This window comes from Hydra vulgaris, chromosome 03, assembly GCF_038396675.1.
Source record: "Hydra vulgaris chromosome 03, alternate assembly HydraT2T_AEP".
Taxonomy (NCBI): domain Eukaryota; kingdom Metazoa; phylum Cnidaria; class Hydrozoa; order Anthoathecata; family Hydridae; genus Hydra; species Hydra vulgaris.
Window position 1 is genome coordinate 36,445,410 of NC_088922.1, and position 13,820 is coordinate 36,459,229.

General features: G+C 28.9%; 2 protein-coding genes across 4 annotated transcripts in view; one reads left to right on the forward strand and one right to left on the reverse strand.

Moving 5' to 3' along the window:
• Nucleotides 1-5,968: 5,968 nt before the first annotated feature.
• LOC101234839 (putative sodium-coupled neutral amino acid transporter 11) lies at nucleotides 5,969-8,234 on the forward strand. The gene has a single exon (XM_065793074.1). It carries the CDS (start codon nucleotides 6,093-6,095, stop codon nucleotides 7,695-7,697), a length of 1,605 nt encoding a protein of 534 aa, XP_065649146.1. The 5' UTR covers nucleotides 5,969-6,092; the 3' UTR covers nucleotides 7,698-8,234.
• The window catches only part of LOC100201645 (TIP41-like protein), a 36,820-nt gene continuing 29,714 nt past the window's right edge, over nucleotides 6,715-13,820 (reverse strand). Inside the window, exons 6-9 of one of the 3 annotated variants that reach the window (XR_010637550.1) lie at nucleotides 11,446-11,541; nucleotides 10,264-10,570; nucleotides 9,940-10,002; nucleotides 6,715-7,935 (exon numbers count right to left, since the gene is read on the reverse strand). Coding sequence is in view for 2 of the 3 variants with exons in the window: in XM_065793075.1 (XP_065649147.1) it covers nucleotides 7,858-7,935; nucleotides 9,940-10,002; nucleotides 11,446-11,541 (237 nt within the window). In the remaining variant the exon portion in view is untranslated. The remainder of the gene's footprint in view (nucleotides 7,936-9,939; nucleotides 10,003-10,263; nucleotides 10,571-11,445; nucleotides 11,542-13,820) is intronic. The other 2 variants (XM_065793075.1, XM_065793076.1) reach the window with 2 other exon arrangements.

The following is a 13,820-nucleotide window of genomic DNA, read 5'->3' on the forward strand; positions in this document are numbered from 1 at the left end:
TTTTTTTTTCTTACAGAGGCAAAAGCTGCCTTAAATTCATCATAGCCTAATTCGTAACCACGCATGATAGCGTCGTGAGTTTAAGATTTTAAGTTTTTAAAAAATTCAGATGTTGGTATTACTTTTTTGACAAGATTCGGACCATTCGGAGCTTATAAAATATTTATTGAATTCATCCGAGATGAGTTTATGGCAAAATATATCGTTGTTTTCAATAACAATTCGTTTAGGTAGAAAAAGTGAATTCATTTTTTCTCTTCCCATTATTACATTAATGATGGACCATGTTTTTTTGCTATCAAATTTACATTTATTAATTTGATTGCTGTAATTATTTTTTTTTTAGCATTTTTAATGAGATCTTGGTAAAAATATTTATAACTCTTGTAAATCTTTCATTATCATTGTTTTTATTTTTCAGAAATTTATTGTAAATTTTTGTATAAAATGTTATATCTTTTAAAGGTTTTTAATTATTAATAATAAGTAAACAATTTAATGGTTCTTATCTAATAATTTTTGTAAATAAAAGTTGTTATAAATGTCGACTAAAAGTCGTTAAGTCAAAAGTCGAAATTAGTCGACTTTGAAAAATCGAATAGTCGATTTAATCGATGGATTTCCAACGAAGAAATTTAAAATATTCCGTATAAATACAAGATGCGTTATATTTATTATATACAGTATCGGACAAAACGAGTGCAACCAAATAATGCTAATTTAGTTTCTTTATATAAAAGTGCTGCATTTTTTCAATTTAGATAAATAACTATGTAAATGTTTAGAGATAAAGTTCTTCAAGTTTTATTCATCACAAAGTTCATTATTTGTACACGAAAATTAATAAATTAATCAAAAGTATTAAAAAAAGTTGATTTCCTTCTGGACAAAACAAGCGCAACTCGACAAAATGTTGACCAAGCTGTGTTTCGCTATCAATATTTCGTGGCGAATTCTTTGTTGTCGATCACAGCCTTGCATCTTCGAGGCATAGATTCGATCAGGTGATCAATGAAACTTTGTGGAATCGCTGCTCAGGCCTTTTGGATTTGTTCAAACAGTTGATCCTTATTACGAACACCTTCACGATTAATTCTGCGGTTGACGATCTCCCACAGGTTCTCGATAGGGTTGAGATCCGGAGATTGAGGCGGCCAATCCAACACCGATAGGTAGTTGTCTTGAAACCACTGCTTGACTACTTTTGCAGTGTGTTTCGGATCGTTGTCTTGCTGAAAATCCCATTTTATTGGCATATTCTATTCAGCATGAGGTAACATAACATCTTTCAGGATATTTTTATACATGAAACAGTCCATTATTCCATTGTTTCGATGTATTGGACCTAGACCGTTAGCAAAAAAACACCCCAGACCATTACATTGCCTCCACCATGCTTCACGGTCTTATGGCAGTAACGTAAATTGAGGCGTTTTTCGGCCGGTCGACGTACACGTTGAACTTCGATTCATCACTGAACAGGACTGTTCGCCATTTCTGCACATTCCAGTCAATATGAGATGTAGCTAACAGGAGTCTTTTCTTATGGTTTTTTATTGAAATTAACGGTTTCTTTGCAGGGCGTTGAGAAAACAATCCGGCTTCAACAGCATGTCGTCTGATTGTTCGGTTCGATACAGGCAGCTCTAATTGCTTTTGTATCTCGACTGATGATATCCAGGGATCCTTCTTGACGGATCTGACGATGATAGAATCTTCTCTAGAAGTGGTGGAACGCGGTCTTCCACCTTTGTTATCTGCTGCCAACTTCCTCGTAGAACGATATTTGGAACATAGTCTTGATACGGTCTATTTTTTCACGCGATAATTATCACAAATACTTTTTTGTGACATTCCACTTACGTAATCGCCAATAATTTTCTTTCTTAGTTCCAATCGAAGACTTCTGGATGCGTCTGGATGCTTCTGAATGTTTCTGGATATTTCTGTATGTTACTGGATGCTTCCAGATGCTTCTTCTGGAAACTTCTGCATGCTTCTGGAAACTTCTTGAAACTTCTGGATAATTCCTTTAATTATTAAAAAACTTCCGTGACGTTGACACGGACCAGACTTAAGAAAATGAAACAAACCAAAAAAGTTGCACTTGTTTTGTCCGCTGCAAATTGGCACTTGTCAACGAAATTCTGCCTGTGTGCTGTCACCTGTCAGCTGATTGCTTATGTCATGGCATGCTATGACTCCAGACTCCTGAACTGTTTGCTGTGGTAGTATAGTTCGTTTCGTTTTGAAGACATGTAAAATTAGGAACACTTTTTAGCATTGTTCGATGTTGGTTGCAAATACTTTGTCCAATACTATATATATTTTACAGTTGTTAATGATACATAGAAGAGTAAGAAGTTGAGACATGTTAATTGGCTGTTTATGTTTTTTGATAAGAGGATTGAAAAGAATCCATTCAGTTTAATCAATATTAAGAGATAATTTTTTAGTCTTAAACCAGTCAGAGATTCTGATTAACTCTATGTTCAAGTAATGAAGTAGAGTAGGAATGCTTTTGTGTGACATGAATAAATTAGTGTCATCAGCAAACATAATTGTTATTAAATCCGAGACTTTATATAGATCATTGATATAAATAAGGAAAAGAAGAGGTCCTAATATGGATCCCTGAGTCCACATGTAATATTTAACAAGTTTGATGAAAATGTTTCATCAGCGTAAACAAATTGATTACGATTAGTTAAATAACTTTTCAGCTATTTTAATACATTGCCTGTTATACCATAATATTTTATTTTTTCGCAAGAGTTTTATGATCAATGGTATCAAACGCTTTCGCTAAATCAATAAATATTTTCAAGGTGAATTTAGAATTGTTAAATCAATCTGATATACTTTTTGTAAGCTGAATAATTGCATGCTCTATTTTTTTTAAATCCATATTACATGTTATATAATAAATTGTTTGATAAAAGGTGATTGTATATTCTGTTGAACAAAATTCTTTCTAAAATTTTAGAAAAGACAGAGAGGATGGAAATTGGACAATAGTGTTTTACATTAGCTTTTTCTCCTTCTTTAAACACAGGAATAATTTTTGCTATTTTTAAATCATCAGGAAAAACTCCCTGATTAATAGAGCATTTAAAAGTTTGGAAAAGTATGTCTTTTAAAACGTCAAAACAGCTTATTATAACATTCCCATTGACATTATCTGGACCAACTGCTTTATTTAACTTTAACAACTTAAAAGCACTTTCAAACTCTTCAAAAGACAAATCAAAAAAAATTTAGATACGAGTTTAGAGGGTCATATGTTATCTTTATTAATTTTTTAGGGTTTGGAATTTTTTCGGCTAAGTTTGACCCTACAGATACAAAATATTTATTAAGTTCGGAAGCAATCGTTTTTTTATCAAGAAAAAGATTATTTTCTACTTTAATAACTGAGGGCAAAGATTGCGACATTTTTTTTGTGTTACCCGTAATTTTGTTTATTAGTTGCCAAGTGCGTTTTAAGTTTAATTTGTACTTTTTCAATTAAATCTAAATTTTTTTTTTTGTTGAATTTTTGCTTAGGCGATCAAATAATCTTACATAATTTTTATAAATGGTCCTACTCTCAGTTGTTTTTGATTTTAAATACTGAATACCCAGGAAAAAAAGTTTTATAGAATTTCTATAAACTTTTGCAAAATATGGTCTATAGAAATTCTATAGAAGTTCCAATAGAACTTTTTTTCTACTTTTTATTTTAAAGAAAAAAAGTTTTATAGCAATTTCTATAGAAATTAATAGACATTCTATAGAAATTTTATAGCATTTGTATATAATTTATTTAGGCCATATGTTTCAAAAGTTTATAGAAATTCTATAGAACTTTTTTTCCAGAGTATAAAGTTTTTGTTTAGTTTTAGAAGATTTTAGAATACCCTTAGTAATCCATGGCGATTTAAATTTTTATGTTTGTAATTTACTTCTACTTTGGAAAAATTGATGTCATAAATTTCATAAAAAACTTAAAAAAAAGGTTGTATATTAAATTAATATCTCTAGAAAAGTTAATAATGTCCCAATTAACTATAGATAGTTGATATTTTTGCAGGGATTTACATTTTATTTAGAAAAAGCATGATATTTTATGTATTCATTTACTCTAACCGTCAAAGATAAAAAAACTTCAAAATTTTTTTTGGGGAAATACAAAAGTTGATGATACAGTACTTGATGACTGATGCAAAACTATAAGATGAATTTAAACTTTATTTCCGATTTTAATTATTTTCTAAAATAAAAGTTAATGGTAAAAAAAAACTGTTAGCAGTTTCGTACATGTGACGGTTATCTTGGATATCTAGTCAAACTAATTTTTTAAAATAAAAGATTTTAAAATCTTTTATTTTCAAAAAATTAATTTGACAAAAATGCTTAAAGTGAGTAAAATTTCAACTTCACAGCGCGCCAATCAAAGCACCCTTTATCATTTGATAAAAACTTCTGCTAATGTAGCCTATGGCCACACCAAAACTTGGATAAAATTTCATATAAATTGTTTCACTGATTCATGGGAATTTTAACTTAAATTTTGGTAGATTTTAGCTACTTATATCTCAAACCATTTCCAATTACTGTGATACTTGGTCACTAATTTTAAAATAAGGGTAAAGGTCAGTTTTCACTCATCCGCGTTTTTACGGGAACGGAAAAGAGAAGGAAAAAATAATCACGTGAGCATGCTCACGTGATTTATCAAAATTATTTTATTGATTTTGAATACTTTTATTCTATAGATAGAAATATTGGTTTGCTATTTAAATTGTGACTGCTTTTCCATAGCGTGAAAATCTTACCATTTCCTACGATAAAAAAAACTATCAAAATGATAAATATGCTAAGAAAAATTACAAAACCTAATCAAAACCAGTTGAAAAAAAAAAAAAAGTTTCGTCTCTACCAAAAATCTTTTTATTGACTCAAAAAACCTGCTTTAATACATTTATTTTCAAAATTAAAAGAAAAAACAACTACTTAAAACTTATTTTTTACATCAAAAAATCAGATGAAACCTCTGCTAGTAAAATTTAAACTATAATTGCCATAAATGTTTTATCAGTAAACTAAGCCATCTGAAATAATATCCCGAGTTATGTGTGGTCATAGGCTACATTTGCAGCAACTTTTAACAAATTTTTATCATAAAATATATATATATTTTAAATTCTTTCAATTAACGCACTATGAGGATGAAATTTCACTCGTTTAAAAGTTCAAATTTTTTTCCGCGGGAAAAATTAAAAGATTTCAAAATTTGCATCACAGAGTACCTTGATGTGTAAGCAATCACCCTATATAAGCGGCGTTCTTGGTTCAGCTAGGTTGGCATTTTCAGGATCAATATAAGCGCGATATGCTATTCGTAATTGCGTAGATGTAAGCGTTAATAAGGCCTACTTTTATTCATAAAACAGACATTTAAAACGTAATTCAAACGGAAACGTTTTAGCCACTTTCGTAACATTCTATGAAAGCGACGCTTTACTTAACAACAACAAACTTATATAACAACAGCAGTTACATCTTGCAATTGGTTTAAATCTGACCCTTCTAGCAAAAAACTATTTTTTTTCTAATTTAAATTAAGAATATAATCTATCTGCTCATAGTTAAAAACAAAGCTTCGTTCAAAGTATAGCGCCCTAAAATGCATCTGTTCATAGTTAAAAACAAAGATTCGCACAAAATATAGCGTTTTAACTGTATTTTACATTTTAACTAAATTTATTAAGTTTCAGATCGGATAAAAAGTACACGAGATTTTTCATGACATTAGCACACTACTAAAGATTTCATTATATGTGATATTCGTTTTTAGTTCCAACAACTTTCTAATTAGTTTAGAGCTTAGAACATTTAAGATTTATTAATATCTAATTGCTGTTTTTTAATTTAATTTGGAATTAGTAAGACTTCATACAATTATAATTGCTTCATTTTTTTCAATTAATTTGAAGATGAAAATTTAGCTCATTAAAATTTAATAAGGTAAAATATATTTAAAAAAATTGTTCATCGAAGCGTTATCGCTTTTATCACTCATGTGAGGCATTTTAAACAAGGAAACCAAAATGGCGCTTGTTAACCCGGAAACAAAAATGGCACTTGTTAACCCGGAAAAAGCGATCGAAAACACACAAAATCCTTCAAGTCAAATAAATAACGAAAGCAAAGAACTGCTACAAGAATTAAAGAGCAGAACAAAAGCATTAATGATCAACTCAAAAAACAAAATAAAAACATCGCTGGGACGTAATATTCACCTTGTAAAAGAAAAAATAGAAAAACTAAAACAAAAGAATACCAAACCCAATGAAGCAAGTTCTCCTAAAGTTTTTATTACCTCTTCGTCTCTTGATTTTACAAGATATAAAAGCGATGATTCAAAGCCACAAGCTTTTCCAATAATAGGAGCATGTATTGTATTGTTACCCTATGCACTTAGCGGAACAGGTGTTTTTTTAGGTGTTATTTTAATTTTATCCATTCTAATAATGGCATCATTTTCTGAATTACTACTTATTCAATGCAGTTTGCTTGCAGACGAAATATGCTTACCTAAAATTGGTCGAAATATACAAGGAACATGCGGTTGCATTACACTTTTTTTAATTTCCTTATTTTACTCTATGAGTGTTATTCTCGTATATAATGTCATAATAGGGGATATACTGACTAAAATCTTACTAAAAGTTATGCAAGAAAATAATATTGGCATAATAAGCGCAAAGAATGTGACAATTCTAGTTATGGTTTTGATTGTCGCACCTTTGTCACTAGTGTGCAATATTAAACGTATTACAAAACTTTCTCTTGTCTCCATAGCCACATCAACTTGTCTAATCATACTTCTGTCAATAAAACTTTTTACAACTAAGGATCACATTTTGCAAACTATTTCTTTTAGTTCAATGCAAAATATAAATGTACTTCAATCGATTGCTATTATCACATATGTAATATTATGTCAACATTCTGTTCGCTTAAATTATGTAACAATAAGCAAGGAAAAAAAAACAAGCAGTAACCAACCAGCAAATATGGCGTATTCTTATAGTTTACTATGCACTTTAGTTGGTACTATATGCGGCTATCTTACTTTTACGAAAACTACTCAACCCAACGTGCTACTAAACTTGTGCGACGAAGACGTATTTGCTACAATTACATACACTTGTTTTGGTTGTGGTGTGTTATGCTTATATCCACTTGAATGTCAAAATATTAGATACTTAATTCAACAAGCAGTCGTAGTGAGCAAGAAATTCCGAAACTTTTTTAATTTAACAATTACGTTTGCAGTATTGCTTCCAACGCTTATCTTGGCACAGTTTGTTGACTGTGTTTCAAGCGTAGTAGAATTTTCAGGGTTTTTCCTTGCCGTACCACTTATTTTTATCTTACCAACTGTTCTTTTTATTAGACTTTCCTCTGCTCCACTATGGTCAACTAAGAAGCTGCCATGTTTACTGAGTATTGCTATAGGAATAACAATAACAATCACAGGATCGGGTGTCGAAATTATGCAAGTAAGGAAGTGTATTCGCGAATCCAAAATGTTTCCTTATTGTAATGGAAGTACGGAACTACTTGGGCCACTTATAACTCTTTCAGCATTAAATGGGACAATCGAAACTCAGATCAACAACACTTTATTTATGGAAGCAAATTTGTAGCTAATATCCGTTTTTAATACATTAATCACATGTCCACAAAACTCTGAAAACCTAAATTTGACGACGTTTTAACTCGTCGCGTTCAGTAACAATGACAGCAACGAAAAAATACTGTTCAGCAAAACAATTATCGCAGTTTTGTGTGGCGGGATAAACAATTCTACAACTCAAGTTTACAAACAGTTTCGCTCACAAGGTCTAGTTGCTCGGCTAGTTCAGAAGGGTCAAGAAGAGGGTTCTAAATGGTAAAAGTAACTGTATATAAGTAAAAAAAGTTACAACAAACTTGTATATTAATTTTATATTATTTTACTTTTTTTTTCATATTGGTTGATGCAATAAATCAACAAAATAATTACACATATTCAGATGAACCTGGTGCAAAGAGATCAATTAATTTATGTATGTATATATATGTATATAATGTATACATTATTTCATAACTTGCTTATATAACAAGATATCATACAAAACATTTTGTAACGCACGAGGTTGTGATTTTTTTAATAATGCAAATGATTAAAAATCAAAAGTTCATTTGTAGAGTTTTTTTTCGTTTTTTTTTTTTACTGTATTCACCCCCCACCCCCCCCCCCCCCCCCAAAAAAAAAAAAAACAAACAAAAAACAGCAGCAGCTACTACAGTCAAGGAGACTACTTTTTTAAAAACTTTTTTTATTACAACCCACTCTGAACCCTTTATTTCCGCAACTTTAACAAGGCAGCTACACGGAGAAACAAGTTGAGCACGTTATTATTAGTGACGTTGTTGGGGATCGAATTCGGAACTTCTTGTTTACGAAACTTCGTTAAAAAGAAGTTCCGAGTAAACGAGAATGGTAACTGCAACAGAGAAATACTAAATTGCTTTGTCGTTGGTCTACAATTCCGACCTCATTTTCATCATATTAATGCAAAAAATATTTTTTACAATCTTTATTTGATTGTAAAAACTTGAAAAAACCCTTTAATAAAGCAATTCGTTTCGAAGAGAAAGATTATTAAAAATAGTGAAAAAGTAAATCTAAATTCCAATGGATATATTTTTTAGCTGCAAACACCAAAAAAATGTTACCACTAAATTTGAACTTACAAATCTTTAGGCTGATGTATTAACTTACTATTTAGAGTTAAAGCGGAACATACTGATTTATATGCTTTTAGCTAATCAGAAATCAGTATGTTAAATACATTATTTTCATTTTAATGAAAAGTTTTGAGGTTTTTTGTATTTAGCTAATAAGCAAAAGTTGCAAACAGTTGGAAAACAAAAGCTACCGAAAACAACCTCGAATTCATCTAGCATCCTCTGACGACAGAAAACAGTGGCTTTTGCTTTCCGATTCTGCTTCCAAAAAAATTTCAGACAAAAACAATACATGTACCAACCATTAATTGAGAGATAAAAGCAACTGAAAAGGACAAACATAAAATTTTATTGGAATTGTCCAGAGATACTTTGCAGTGTTTAAAGCTTTGATTTAACTTTGCTTTAAACTTTCTTATTTCCAAAAAGTCATTTAAAATTTTAAACATTAAAAAAGTTTAATTCAAAATTTATAAAAAAAAGCAGTGTGAATGTCAATGATATATTATATAATCCAGATGTCTAACTTGCGGGATTTTATAGGACGAAAAATGAAGCCACTTTTTTTTGTCTATAAATATAGTCCACCATTAGAAAAAAGGGCAAAAGCTAATATGTGGAATAAAAAATGTGGAATAAAAGTTAAAAATGGTTAAGAGATTCAAAAGTTCCCAATAAATTAAAAACAATTCAAAAACATGTTTCGATAGTTATAAAATATTAAAAGTTTTTTTATGAGCCTAGGTATATTAAAAAGTATTATAATTCATAAAAATGCTTTAAAAGTGTGTGTCGTTTCACTTTTCTATTCAAAACTTTAATCCCTTTCTAATCGGAAATGAATTTAGGAATCATAAATTATTATTTTACAAGTATTCTAATTTCCTCTCAACACTTTTACATAAATAGTATTTATATTTAAAATACATTTACTTCATTTTTAAGAAAAGGAAAGTTAAATAATATTTTTTTTACAAATTTAATCTGCCATTTTTAAAAGGGCAAAAGCGGCTTCACTTTTCGGATCGAAGTTAGACATCTAGTATATATAATATATCATTGGTAAATGTCGCTTACAAAAAAATTTGTCTCACTTGCCCCAGGTTCTTATTTAATCAGGTTATATTAAAAAAAAGTTATAAAAAATTTTTTCACCGGAATATCTTTAATCTTTTTCTCTCTAGATGAATATTCTCTTAATATGAAATTGTTTCCCATCTTAAATAAAATTTTTTTATTAATTTTATAACATTTTTTAAAATTTTAACATATATATTATGATAACATATATTATATATTATGATAACAAATATTAAATAAAATAATCACATATATTTTTTACAGTGTGTAGAAATTTTGGGAACATTTGACTTCTCCTTTTTTTTTTTTTCAAAAAATTAAGATTAAAAGGATAACAAAACTATAAAATTTATCAGAACTTTATCAGATAAAAAAATTATCATCGGCATTTTTTCTTACCTATCAGTGAAAATTGCTTTCGTCCGACCACATGACAATAGACCATTGTTCTGGTATCCAAATGTAACGCACAAGCAAATGCAATTATTTTCTTAACCACAGCGGCCGTACACAAAGTTTTTGTGTGCTGACATGCGACATGGTAAGACAGTGCGTTTTTTCAATTTTGCGGTACTAACACTATACGTTCTATTTTATAAGGTTTTAAAACAAGAATTCTGGACTATTTCAAAATTCATCAATCAACTTTCTTTATGCAAGATAGCGCAGGTCATTGCGACACTTTCAAAATCTCTCTGAAAGCATGCTAAAACGTATTGAAATGGCACTTAAGAACAAAGGGCAGATGACTAAATATTAAATAAATTACTCGAACAATTAAATAACTTAATCTTGAGTTTTTGAAAAAAAAAGTCAAATATCCGCATTTTTCTGCGCTAGCTCTTTTATACTATATATATATTATGATAACATATATAATATTATAACATTAATTATATACTATTATAACATATATTATATATTATTATAATACACACACACACACAAGTATATGTAATATAAATTAAATAGTAATCTAGTATACATCAACAAGATTCAGGAAACTAAGTAAATTTTTTGCAGTTAACCATATTCCTTAATTATTGTTTAAAAACTATAACACTCACACACACACACACACACACACACACACACACACATATATATATATATATATATATATATATATATATATATATATATATATATATATATATATATATATATATATATATATATATATATATATATACATATTTATATATAAGAGATATAACATATATAGAGAGTGAGAGTTTCTGTACACATATTAAATGATAACTTAAGTTGTAAAGTGTGTACAAATAAAAAGTAAAAATTCATTTAATTTTTCTTATTTAAACTATAACTAAAAATTTTTTTTTTAATTTATTTTAACATTAGCTTAGCACTATTAATCTAAAAAAACTTGTATAAAGCCTTAAGAAGAAAAGAAAAAACTTGTATAAAGCCTTAAGAAGAAAAGAAAAAACTTGTATAAAGCCTAAGAAGAAAAGTTATTGCTTTAATCTCTGAATTTTTACAACCCCTTTATAACCCAGGGTTAAAGTATTTTGTAAAACAACATAAAGATGTTGGGCTGGTATGGGTGAAAAAACTTACCTCATAGTATAACCTTGTATCATTCATGCGAATTATTACTCCATCAACACGAAGGAAAAAACGTTGCAAGACAAAGAATGAGGAAGGCATGACACGCTATAAATATAATCCAAAAGTAATGACATAATTAAAAGTAATTACACATCAAATGTAATGACACATAATTTAAAGTTAAGACACATAATGTTATCGTCCATTCTTTTAAGAAGTTATTATTTTTGTTTTGAAGAACCTTATTATCAGATTAAATGTTTTAACAGTTTCATATCACCAGCAATTAGTTTATTTGAGCACAAAGTCTTACTAAGCTTGTTGTTAATAAATATGATGATAATGAATTTACTGAGCCTTGCGGAGCTCCACTATTGACTAATTCCTATTTTAGAATAAACAGTTGCTTAAAAAATCTTTTGCACCGTGCTATAATACTGCTTGTACTTCTAAAAAGTCCACCTTTATGCACAAACTTTGCTCTCAAACAAAATTAAATGTTTTTCTAAAATTAAAAAATATTGCATCAATATTAAAGACTTGTTAAAACTCTTGGAACTCAGTTGGGGTTTTAATTCCTGCATATAAACCCAGGTATTTCTGTACTATGCAAAAAGATTATACCTTTTATTCATCAATAAAGAGTTTTAAACTTATGTTGTTGCCAAATATCCACCTGAAAATAAATTCCGAAAATAAATAAAAAAATCCTACTACATAAAAATTAAACCATGTTGTATAACTCATTGACATTTAGGTTGAGTAATTCAATCAAGCTACATTAAAAAAGAACTTAAGTTAACAAATGTTTGAAAAAAATGATTATCAAGGCCTTAAGCCTAAATAATCACTTTTTTCAAACATTTTTTTTCCTCAACTTTCTTATTTATGATGTCATCTAACCAGTACTTAATGATATTTAGTAGCCAAGATAAATATTGCCTAATTGAGGCAGGTGATTTGTTATTATTGTGTTAAACTGTTTTTTTTTTTTTCCAGAAATAATTAAATCAAGTACATGTTCTCCAGATTATAAAAATAAATGTTGATTTACATTCAGTAAAAACTTAAAGAAGTTTACTAAATTGTAGAAAAACTATTTTTCATAATATATGCTTGTTTAATTAAACACGCGCACACATGTGCAGTAAATGCAGCCACACAGGATTTTTTTCAAATACACATCAAACTTGATGGATTGCTTTTTGATACAAATTCTTATCTATTTCATATGATATACTAAAATCTTTGATATAAATACCAACACTTTCTCTGCTAAGTCAATATTTTTAGTACATATTAAATCCAACAATGTTAATTGGTAATACTTTGAACCATCAGTTTTACTGATAAATACTGTTGTTGCATTGCATTTTGTAATTTCCATTAAATGTTTGATTTGTTGAATAATAAAGTGACATTTGCATATAAACAATTTTAAATGTTGTTCTCATTGAAATTTTTTCTTTTTTGCTCACTCAAACCAGTTGTTTGTTTCTTGCAAACTAAAAAAGAATCAAGCAGTAAATTATAGTCTAGGTAAAAGATTAAAACTTCTCTAGATTTGTGCCCATTTAAAATGCTGTTTATTTATTGACAATGATTTGAGTTTACAATTTCTCTAATATTAACTATTTTTTGATTTTTAAAACAAATTTTACATTTTATTATTTTTTCTAAGTATACAAAACAACTTTATCAAATTTAGTAATAAAAACTGTTATTAGAAAGGGATGTTTATTATACTCTAGTCTCTGATGTATATTAAATTTCAAACATTAAATTTTTATTTAAAGTCGAGAGGATCATTAAACAAATACTTTTTATCATAAGAACATTTACTTTTTAGTAACATAACAGCACACTAACCACCACGCTATAGTGTCAATATGTAATCGTAAGAAAATGTTTATAAATGTCGTATAATTAATGTACTAAACAGTAAAAAATAGGAAACTGACAACTACTTGTGTATCAGCAAAATATTTAAATATCGTGAATAAAATAAATAATAAAAAGCTACTAAAGCGTAAAAATATATGGGTACAAGAGGTTAATAAATGTTGGTGCCATGATAACCAATCAGAATTTAGTAGTGAACAATGGTGATCCCCCTCCTCAGGAATGCACTGCGATCACCGATGACATTTCAGGGGCGTGTCCTTGCAACAGATCTCACCGCCTGCACTCTACGTCATGCTAGTCAATATTGCAATATAATAGGACTACATTACAAAAGCCAAAAATCCCAATCCCTATCCCAGTTTTTAATACAACTCCAACATTCTTAGAGATTTAATGCGTGTGGTGTGAATATAAACAAATATTTAAATACATATAAATATCATGTACACCTGCACTAAAAGAGACAAACGTGTACACAT

Coding starts and splice junctions, on each gene's coding strand:
- LOC101234839 (XM_065793074.1), top strand. CDS start 6,093: ATGGCGCTTGTTAACCCGGAAACAAAAATGGCACTTGTTAACCCGGAA.